The 11,471-nt window shown below is 38.7% G+C and overlaps 1 protein-coding gene across 1 annotated transcript; it reads left to right on the top strand.

The window, feature by feature from the left end:
• The first annotated feature begins 750 nt into the window (after positions 1-750).
• On the top strand, positions 751-10,775 carry LOC113157180 (scavenger receptor cysteine-rich type 1 protein M130-like). Its single transcript, XM_033326095.1, has 7 exons — positions 751-821; positions 1,004-1,039; positions 1,149-1,463; positions 5,720-6,040; positions 7,392-7,541; positions 8,798-8,943; positions 10,656-10,775. Exons 1-7 carry the CDS (start codon positions 779-781, stop codon positions 10,773-10,775), a joined length of 1,131 nt encoding a protein of 376 aa, XP_033181986.1. The 5' UTR covers positions 751-778.
• The last annotated feature ends 696 nt before the right edge of the window (positions 10,776-11,471 follow it).

Raw genomic sequence — 11,471 nt, 5'->3', positions numbered from 1 at the left:
GGCTACAAACTCTTACACTAAAACACTGGATTAACACTCTTCTCAACATAATATTCCACAAACTGTCAGATACATCTATGTTTAAATGTTCCTGGAAAACTGGCAATTTGCAATATCAATGATTTTGTAAAGCAGTTACATATGAGACATTTTCATTCCTTAGTGCACAGAACAACATGTGTGAATAGAGTGAGAGCAGCACAGTCAGGGAGAGTGAAGGTGGGAGAGATTGTTACGGAGAGGTCATTACAGAGTGATGTCACCATGATTTAAAATTTAATGTCTGACTAAAGTCTGACTGAAAATTAAGCTACACACAAGTGAATCATTAAAATCTAAATTGTAACAACAAAAAACTAACAAAAATAAAGCGTACACTTACACTTCATTCCCTGAATACCCTGAATAGAAAGCTGCTTTCTCTGAGTGACCTGGTCACTTATGTGTCAGTCAAAGTCAGTAACTCACTGGAACAGAAGGACGGAAAATATCTTTTAGTTTTCACTAATGAATTCTGCTGCTGATCAAAACGTTTTTTAACAATACATGTAACTATAGAAAATAAAAGTATTAAATGTCTCCACCATTGGGAGCAATGTGTGTGTGTGTGTGTGTGTGTGTGTTAGAGAAAAAAAGCTGCAGAAAAAAAAGAGGAAGTGTGTCAGGAAGTCCAATGAGTATGAAGTGTGTCTGTAGACCACAGTTTAAATTTCTTTGGTTTTATTTTTTCTTCTGCTTATTCAGAAATAGATTAAACTGAGGAGCTTCTGTCTGAATCATGATGAAAAGACAACAGAGAAACCTTTACTTTTTCACCATGGGTAAGACAAATATTTCAATTTAATTTGTAGTTCTTTTTTAGTTGCAACACACGGTATACAAAAAAGGAGTTCTGTAGTTTTGTGTGTTTCCAGTAAAATCGAATCAAAGAACTGAAATCCAGAGGAACTCTTTCAGCTATTTTTAAATTAGAAAAACTAATGAACTATTTATTCTTTTATAGTGTCTTTTCTCTTGATGCCATCTTCTCCTGCTGCAGGTCAGTTTATTCTAGAGTGTCATACATAAGATTTAAAGTAACATAAGTAATACATACATAAGTAAAACTTAATACTAAACTATTACTTGTTATATTTTGTGCCTTGCAGGTGTTCAGATAAGATTATCTGGATCTGGATCTACTCAGTGCTCTGGAAGAGTTGAAATCTATCACAACAACATCTGGGGAACAGTCTGTGATGACAACTGGGACTTAAATGATGCCATGGTGGTTTGCAGAGAGTTGAACTGTGGTGCAGAACTGAATGCTACTCAGTCGGCTCAGTTTGGTGAAGGAACTGGACAAATCTGGCTTGATGATGTGGACTGTTCAGGAAATGAAAGATCTCTAATTGAGTGTCAGCACAGAGGATTTGGAACACATGACTGTGGACACAGTGAGGATGCAGGTGTGATCTGTTCAGGTGAGAAAATCTTTGTATTATCAGCACTCGACAGTTTGTTAATTTCACTCACAAATACAATTAAAAGTCCAAATGTGCAAATGTGAAAAATGATTTGGTTGAACTGGTGCAAGTGACTCAACCTATTGGCACTTGAAGAGAGGAGGGAGTGAGATTAGTGGAGCCGTTATATAGTGCAGGACGATCAATGAGTGCTAGTGACTGATTTCACTATTCTTCATTCTTTCAAATCTTCAGGCAGTGATTACTACCAGAACTGTTTTTGGTGAATATTTCATATTGAATTTAAGAAAGATATTGAGTCTGTGTCAGGATTATAGCCTCATCCCCCTCCAGTTAGGGGTTTTGTCTCCACCTGGTGTTTCCCTCGTCTCCCTTCTTTCAGTCTCCACTCACCGTCCTAATGACTGATTTATTTCACCTGTGTGTCCCTTTCATTTATAAGCTCCCCTCAGCCTTTGTTCAGTGCTGGTTTGTTGTATTGTGATGTGTTGTGTCCTTCACATTGCCATGTTTCCCTTCCATGACTTTGTTTTGTCTGTCCGTTCGTGTGTTGGACTCCCTGTTACTCCTATTTTTGTTGGTCTGTTCCCCCACGTGTGAGTTTGTGTTTTGCCTGCAACTGCATTGGTTTTGCGTTGTTATTTTGTATTTCTTATTCTGTTGGGTTGTAGTTTGTGCTGTTTTGTCCTTTTTTTTAAGTTAGTTCGTTTTTTGTGTGTTTAGTTTGATAATTCATATTTCGCCTGCATTACTGCAGTGTTTATGTTGGTACTTATTCCACCGTGTTTTTGGGTCTCCTTACGTTTTTACGTTGTCTTTGTCAGCTCCCGTGTCCCTGCCCTTTTGTTCATGAATATATCCTTTCCAACCCACCTGTTTGGTCCCCATCAGTCCCATTCCTCACAGTCTGTATTGTAGACTGTTGTAGAACAGTGTGATCCTAAACCCAGTCTAATCTAACAGTCCTACAATAAGTCCTCCTCCATTAAGGTGATAATGTTGTTTGATCAATGTGAAAGATGCTGCTGTCTGACTGTAATATGTTATACAGAGAGGTGTTTCTATGTCCTAGCCTCATTGATAGAAATGTGGTCAAATGACTCCTGTCAGTATAAAGCAGCACATTCTAACTATATGAAAGACTGAAGCTCTACAATGAACACAGTTTAATCATCATATATGAAATAGTTTCCACAAAATGTGAATATGTAACCTTCATGAAGAGAACATTTGTTAGACTGGATTTGAGTTAGATATGTGTATCTCATAAACTGCTAAATGAGTGCATTTATTATTTGAAAATACTGTAAGAGTTCAGACCACTACCAGACACAAGAGGACAAAACAGGCTATGACTTGATTTTAAGAGGCTAGGAAGAGAAAGAAGAAGATGAGGAAGAAGAAGGGTAACGGAGAGAGATGGGGATTGAAGGGGAATGGAATTCTGAGAGAAGAGGGCGACTGGGGTGACCAGGTTGGCTACTAGAAAGGTTGTGGTATTTAGTATTAGACTAACGCCCCAGACATCGCTGTAATATTCTACTCAGGTTCTTATTTTATATCACAACACAACAGAGGTGAGCAGCAGCTGAGGCAGGTTTTGTGAGAAGCAAATACTGAAGGAGGGAGGAAACCAGAAACAGACAGAGAGTGAAGTCCAGAAATCCAAAAACAACTTGAGCGACAGAAAACACAGGATCCAGAGAGGAAGTCAAAGAGAGAAAAAAACAAAGCTAAAAATCCACAATCCAAAAGAGTAATTCACAGAGACAGAAAACAGGTCAAATCACAGAATTGAATTAAAACCTTTGACCACTGATTATCAGATAAGATTAAACTGAACTGACCGGATCTGAGAATCAGTGGTCAGAGGACTAAATTAAATTCAATATTATTTGTATTGTACCAAATCACAACAGTAGTCATCTCAAGGCACTTTACAGTGTTTAAGGTTTAAGACCTTACAACGTAACGTGAACCCAATCACACCTGAGCATCACTAAGCAACAGTGGAGAGGAAAAACTCCCTTTAGAGGAAGAAACCTCCAGTAGAACCAGGCTCAGGTTGGGCAGCCATCTGCCTCAACTTGTTGGGGTGAATAAAAGGGGAGAGAGAAAAGAACAGCAGGCAACAAAAACAACAACAACAAGCAGCAAATCGGTCCAAAGGGATCAGTCCAGGTTGGTAACAGGTTGACAGAAGAAACCACAATACAAACACTGGAAGGTCACTTCAGGAATGAATGCAGACGATCTGGTGGAGAATAAAGGGGCTGTAGACCTGATTATATGTGAGAGGGAGAGAACAGGTGAAACTGATCAGGTAATCAGAGACAGAGAGGACAACTAGTCAATATATGATCAAAACAGAAAGTGAAGGCTGAAGACTGTGACACATACAGTAAAGTAATTTTATCAAATATTGTTGTTGGTGGTCTAGAAACATTTTATTGTATTTTAAAAATAAGTGAAATTTAATTTAGTTCAGATTTAATTCTGTCTACAACAATAATATAAAAAAATGTATACATTTTATTAAATAGTTGATTTAACCATTTAAAATTCAGTTTAGTGTTTATTTGTAAGAGTTTATCTATAATAATAGGATTTTGTGTGTCTTATATTATAAACATGTTTGACCCTTTTTATTAAATGTAGATAAAATATTAATATATTACTTGCTGTCATGATCTTTTGTCAAAAAAAAAAAAAAAAAACGATATTTCATTTTCATTGTCTGTTCTGTTCCTAGGTGTCAGATTATCTGGATCTGGATCTACTCAGTGTTCTGGAAGAGTTGAAATCTATCACAACAACATCTGGGGAACAGTCTGTGATGACAGCTGGGACTTAAATGATGCTAAGGTGGTTTGCAGAGAGTTGAACTGTGGTGCAGCACTGGATGCTCCTCATTCGGCTCAGTTTGGTGAAGGAACTGGACAAATCTGGCTTGATGATGTGGACTGTTCAGGAAATGAAAGATCTCTAACTGAGTGTCAGCACAGTGGATTTGGGAACAACAACTGTGAACACAGTGAGGATGCAGGTGTGATCTGCTCAGGTGAGAAAATCTTTGTATTATCAGCACTCGACAGTTTGTTAATTTCACTCACAAATGCAACTAAAAGTCCAAACGTGCAAATGAGAAAAAATGATTTGGTTGAACTGGTGCAAGTGACTCAACCTATTGGCACTTGAAGAGAGGAGGGAGTGAGATTAGTGGAGCTGTAATATAGTGCAGGACGATCAATGAGTGCTAGTGACTGATTTCACTATTCTTTCAAATCTTCAGGCAGTGATTACTACCAGCACTGTTTTTGGTGAATATTTTATATTGAATTTAAGGAAGATATTGAGTCTGTGTTGTAGACTGTTGTAGAACAGCGTGATCCTAAACCCAGTCTAATCTAACAGTCCTACAATAAGTTCTCCTCCATTAAGGTGATAATGTTGTTTGATCAATGTGAAAGATGCTGCTGTCTGACTGTAATATGTTATACAGAGAGGTGTTTCTATGTCCTAGCTTCATTGATAGAAATGTGGTCAAATGACTCCTGTCAGTATAAAGCAGCACATTCTAACTATATGAAAGACTGAAGCTCTACAATGAACACACAGTTTAATCATCATATATGAAACAGTTTCCACAAAACGTGAATATGTAACCTTTATGAAGAGAACATTTGTTAGACTGGATTTGAGTTAGCTATGTGTATCTCATAAACTGCTAAATGAGTGCATTTAATTATTTGAAAATACTGTAAGGGTTCAGACCACTACCAGACACAAGAGGACAAAACAGGCTTTGACTTGATTTTAAGAGGTGATGAAGAGAATGAGGAAGATCTGGAGCTGAACGGATGCAACGGACTGGAAACAGCTGATTAAAGCATTGTGAATAGTGGAGCCAAAACCTGGTAGATGGCAAGGAGGGTAATGGAGAATGAATTTAAATCAGGTACAGTGCAGCTGTAAGGCAACATATTTAATGCTATAATATTGTGCTCCTCTTTACAGTGAGCTTCCCAAAGCCCAAGTTAAAGTAATCATATTAAAGAGTTCAGCCCTCTATTCTTAAAGCTCTCTCAGAATGGCCTTTTGGGTGCTGAGAGCTGTTTCCAGTGAAAAAACTCCCATGTAATTCCCATGTAACACAATTTGTCTGAACAAGCAACCATCAACTGAAAAGTTGTCAATGTTGTTTCGGTTGTCAGTGTGTTTTTTACCTAGTTGTTTTCTTTCTTTTTACCTAGTACACCTGCAGACTCCCAGCATCTCCCTGACATCTCCTGATGGAGGACTGGTCCTGAGTCCTGAGGCTGCACAGGTCACCAGGGGTTCCAGCTTCATCATCACCTGCTCCATTAACTCCATCTATCCTGACAGCCGTTTCTTTCTCATCTTCTCTGGCTCCGGCGTCACCAGCAAGTCAGCAGTCGACCACTCAGCTTCCTTTAACTTCCCTGTAGCTGAGTATAAACACCAGGGCAACTACAGCTGTGTGTATGAAGTCACACTGTCTACACGGAAATTCAATTCCACTGAGACTGAATCCATTAATGTCATCATAAAATGTGAGTAGACTTAAATTTAGTCTTTTTCAGATTTTGTAAAAAACAATGAATGATATGTTGAGAGTGGAAAGGTCGTGTAGTGGTTTCAATCCACAGGCTGGCTGAGTGTGTTCTGCATGAATGTTCTTCCTGTGTCTGTACTAGATAATTGATGACTCTAAATTGCACATATTGTTACATTTCCCTCCTCCGGCCAGCTGAGGCCGTATCCCCGGAAGTCTCTGTATTTTCTTTTTTTTTTCTGTTTTCCCTCACTTCCGGGTACATGTCTTGGCTTGTTTGAGTGGCAGCAGGTGTGTGTTTTTAGCAGGTGTCTTGTGTTTGTCATTACTGTGTCTTGTAATTAAGTTGGTGTCTGTTCGTTCGTCATTTGCTAGTGTGTCAACTGTCAACCTCGTTTGTTTCCTGCTCCCTCCATTCACCTTTTCCCCGACCTGTGGCTTTCACCTCCACGGTTTGTTAGTCCTGTTAGTATAGTTAGCTTGTGTGTTAGTAGTAGTGCAACTTAGTAGTTTGTTCCAGCATCTGGCTGCATTTTTTGTTTCTCATTAGTGCCAGTTTTTTTATTGTGTAGATTAGTCCCAGCTATTGCTGTGGTTCAGATTTGTTTGTTATTTCATTTAGAGTAGTTGGTTTCTAGTTTGCCTGCCTTTTTGCAGTGATCTTTTGTTGTTAGTTTGTTCCTCCTTTAGTTTTTTTTTTTTTTTTTTTGTTTGTTTGTTACATTACATTTCATCTTTTCTGTATTTTTCATTACGTATTTTGGTTAATAAATCTTTTGTGGGAAATCTCACTCTGATTTTCTGCTGTCATTCTGCAACTGGGTCCACTAGTTAGCTTGTTCATAACATATGTGTGAGTGTGAATGTTTTAGGTAATGGGTGGATGATATATAGAACTTTGATAATTAGAGAATGACAGGAAGAGAGAGTGCCCAAATAAAGTATAAACTATGAATATTTATCTGGATTATTTTGTAGTGTGGTTAGTTACTTACTTAATATTGTACATGTCACTCAGTATAAACATGAGATAAATTCAGTGGAAAACTTGCACAAATGATAGTAAACGGCATTTGGCTGTCCACTTCTTTGTTCTTCTTTGTTTGCTGAGAGAACAACTTCAGCTGTGATTAATTTAACTAGTGCACAGCCACTTCTTTACCTGTGCAGAAATTTTAGTGGAAAGGTTGCTGTTGAAAACAAACAGATTCAGGAGAAGTTATTTTGAGCAAAAATGTCTGAGACTACGTAAGAAGTGCCCAATCTGAAGTATCAGGACATAACATTTGATGACATGCCTTGAAGGAGTATCTGTTCAACTGTTTTCTTGTCCTTCCTTTCCTTCCTAGTGCCCTTTTTACTGCTGCTTTCTTCAGTAGCCGCTGGGAGTCTGCTGCTGCTTCTTTCGGTGTTGTTGTTGATGATTGGTCTGGTCTGCAGGAAGAAGAGGAGGGAGAGAGAACGAGCCAATCAGCCTAGAACCTTTGTCTTAAGTCAAGGTTCAATTCAATTCAATTCAATTTAATGTTGCCGCCTTTAACAAAGCAGCTTTACACAAGCAAAGAAACTATGGAAGTTTATATGAACAGTGAATGTGTGAATCACAATAATCAGATTGTCCCTGATGAGCAAGTCGAGGGCGACGGTGACAAGGAAAAACTCCCTGAGAAGGCAACAGGAAGAAACCTTGAGAGGAACCAGACTCAACAGGGAACTCATCCTCATATGGGTGATTACGTGATATTTATTAGGCAGCAGGCAGTCCAGTATAACAGTTAATGTCTTTAAGTTAATGTGGAGTCCAGTTAGTTATTGGAGGTTCTGGTAGACTTGTAGTAAAATCCAGTCCTGGACTATCGAGCGACTGTCGTTGAGTCAAGATCTCAGAGAAACAGCTGCCGATGTCAGCAGAGAAAAGAGGAGAGATTACAGTTAGGTATGATCACAGTCAGATAATGTATGAGGTGAATGTATATTTAGTGTAGAGTGCAGCAGAGACTCCGGCAGGACTAACTATGACAGCTTAACTAAAAGGGTGAGCTAGAAGGAAACACAGACATGAGGGCTCCCTTCACCATCAACAAACCTGAGTGATCAGTGAGAGTGGGGAAGACAGCATCTAAACATACCAGTTCACCACAATGCTCTGTGTCCATGAGTGTTTCCCTAAGGCAAATCTATTTACAAAAATGCTTGATTAAATAAATAGATTTTTAGTCTAGACTTAAATACTGAGACTGTGTCTGACTCCCGAACGCTATTTGGAAGGCTATTCCATAACTTTGGGGCTTTATAAGAAAAAGATCTCCCCCCAGCTGTAGTTTTCATAATACGAGGTACTGAGAAGCAGCCTGCATCCTTTGATCGAAGTAGGCGTCGTGGATCATAAGACACTAGCAGTTCACTCAGATACTGCGGTGCAAGACCATTTAATGCTTTAAATGTCAAAAGTAGAATTTTAAAATCAATGCGAAATTTCACAGGAAACCAATGAAGAGTAGATAAGATAGGCGTGATGTGCTCGTATCTTCTGGTTCTAGTGAGGACTCTCGCTGCTGGATTCTGAACTAACTGAAGCTTGTTTATGCTCCTGGTTGAACAGCCAGACAGTAAGGCATTACAGTAGTCCAACCTAGAGGTGATGAAAGCATGGACTAAGGTCTGTTGTTGCCTGGACACTGATTTTAATTTCAATTACATCCACGCTACAAAGTGTTTTTTGTATTCACATTTTGTTCTGATGCTTTTGTTTTAGTGGCTGTCGAGGATGACGAAGATGACAATGAAGAATATGTGAATGTTATTCACATGAAATCAATGATGAAACTTAAAAAAGGCAGAATAGAAAAAGCAGAAGAGAGTGATGAAGATAATTATGTGGAAGTGTATCCTGATCAGGAGGTAGGATACACAACAGGACAACAGAGAGCAAAAGGACTTTATGGAGTAAATAGTATATATGAAAATATTTAGGTTTATACATGAATTACTGTGGATACAGAACAATGTCCAGTGTAACATCTTGGGTAGATACTGTACACGTTGAATGATTTGATAGAAATTTCAGCCATTTCAGTGCTTCTATACCATACAGTGTACAGTATAGATTATATGATGTCATTACTTTTAGTGCATGGGCAAATTATTGTCTGTTAATTCTTGCAACATGGGGTATAGTTACACAATTCTATTATTCTTTGATTCATTGAATTAGAGTCAAACAGTAATCAGTTTTTAAGTTCATTTCATACTCTATGCAAACTAGTTGAAATATCTGTAAACTGAAGGGATATTTAAGTATTTCATATCCACAGAGAATGTGCCTCATTTGCAGATGTGATATACTGTAATATCATGTATGTATCAGTAAGAGACTGTGTCCATGCTCCCAGTCAGGTCAGCTGATTTGTCAACAAAACCTTATTTTTCTTAACTAAATTTCTATCTGCAAAAGAAGAAATAAGCCACAGATGGCAAATGAATTCATGTTTCTGAATAAATACCTTCAGAGTAGAGTGACAGTACAGTATTACAGCTTTACTGCCCCAAGTGAAACACATGAAACTACACTTGTAGTTTCATCACATTCTATAATTTTAGATTTAGACACATTTTACTATGTAAGTAGACATCCAACCCTCTTTGTGTTTCTGAAAGCTTGATAACTGTGTAATTTCTTGCTGCATTCCAATATATGTGGGCACTTTTAAATTTACTCCTAACATATAAACATGTTTTCTTTTTTCTCTGGCTGCTGTGACTATGTGTGGATTTAACCTGTTAATAAAAACACAAACAGTTTGGATGGTGGACTCTCTCTTTCTAATTTAAGCGACAGTAGCTCAGGTGGTAGAGCAGTCGCCTACGAACCCCAGGGTGAGTGGTTTGATTCCCGGTTCCTCCTGGCTAACTGCTGAGGTGTCCTTGGACAAGACACAAAAACCCTGTAGTGTAGCGCTGACATACTGTCTAGCAGCTGTCCACCCACAATTTCCCCAAGGTGATCAATAAAGTATTCATTATTATTATAAAAGTTCACTCTTGTTCCAATCCTCAGACTTCTGTCTTTTGGCGCCCACTTGTGGTTAACATTTTACATCAGAGCTTATTAACCTGCAGCATGTACATGAATCTGTCTGTCTGTCTGTCTCTCTCTGTCTCTGTCTCTGTGTGTGTGTGTGTGTATATATATATCTCTATATATTTTCTTTTTTATTGTTGTTCATCCGTGTTGTTTTGCCTTTCCCGCTACTCACCTGCTGGGATGCCATCTTGTTCAATCACCTGCCATGTGGCTCTGCTGCCACTCACCTTCTAGACTCTCAGCTCGCCTGCTAGTTTTCCTCAAACAGCTTATGCTCCCGTCACTCTTGATGCACCACTTAGAGATGACAGCTTTCCCACAACCATGTGCAACCCTAAGAATGATCATTCTTTCTCATTGCCCTCACCGCTGCCTGCACCTGTACTTACCTTGTCTATCTATCTGTCTGTCCCGGGCATCACATCAGCCTGCTCAGGACACAACCAGCTCCTGTGCATTATTCATGTGATCCTATTTTAAATCTGTGGTCTCTGTGCCTTCTTGGGTTTAGTCTTGAAATCTATTGCAGACATGGACCAACAATAAAACTGTCAAGGGCTGCAACCAGATTTTTGATGAGACAGTTGAAGAAAAACCCTTGAGTCACTGCATAAGACCTTCAGCAAGAATTGATGGCAACAGGCACTGAGAGTTCAGTTTGCACAGTAAGGCACATACTGAACACTGAAGGTTTCCATATTAGTACTCCAGGATGAGTCCATTCAAGTCATGGAAGATTTTAGAGTAGTTGTCATAGTTACCTAGTAATACTAATCTAATTAACTGAATTATTTTGTCTGAATCCTCCTAGACAGTAGCCTGTATTTAAATACATACATACATACCTGGAAATGTATAGACAGCACATTTGTGTGGGGTACAAGCAGTGGCCAAGGAGCAGAAAACTCCCTATACTCATGCATAGTTTAGTTTAAAAACTTGAAAAAGGTAAAATAAAAGTCAAAGATCTTACCAAGATCTTTCTACTCGTCTTACTGCAGATGTTACAAAACAGACGGACGGTGACCAAGCAGGTAAGAACAAAAGGAGGTTTATTAACGAAAAGGGCAGGGGACACAAGGAACTAACAAACGCCAACAAAGTAACAACTGAAAGGAACACAGTGGACAAAAACAAAGTGACAAACAAAAGCGCTGCCGTGATGCAGGCAAAAGACGAACCAATAAACCAACAAAACATACAAAGTACCAACCGAAGGCAGGAAACACGAGAACAAACATATGAAGCTAACAGGACAAAGTATCAACTAAAAAACACTGCATGAACGCAGACCAAACAAACCAAACGTACAAACAAAATGGAGGTTCCTGACGGACAAACGAAC

Source organism: Anabas testudineus, chromosome 8, assembly GCF_900324465.2.
Source record: "Anabas testudineus chromosome 8, fAnaTes1.2, whole genome shotgun sequence".
Classification (NCBI taxonomy): Eukaryota; Metazoa; Chordata; class Actinopteri; order Anabantiformes; family Anabantidae; genus Anabas; species Anabas testudineus.
The sequence above is the reverse complement of the archived record's forward strand: the minus strand, read 5'-3'. Positions and strand labels throughout refer to the sequence as shown.

What these genes read in the sequence shown, in the direction of transcription:
- LOC113157180 (XM_033326095.1), top strand. Translation starts at nt 779, where the DNA reads ATGATGAAAAGACAACAGAGAAACCTTTACTTTTTCACCATGG. An exon ending in CCTTTACTTTTTCACCATGG is followed by an intron (nt 822 to 1,003) that starts GTAAGACAAATA and finishes ATTCTTTTATAG; the next exon opens with TGTCTTTTCTCTTGATGCCA. An exon ending in AAGTGTATCCTGATCAGGAG is followed by an intron (nt 8,944 to 10,655) that starts GTAGGATACACA and finishes AATCTATTGCAG; the next exon opens with ACATGGACCAACAATAAAAC.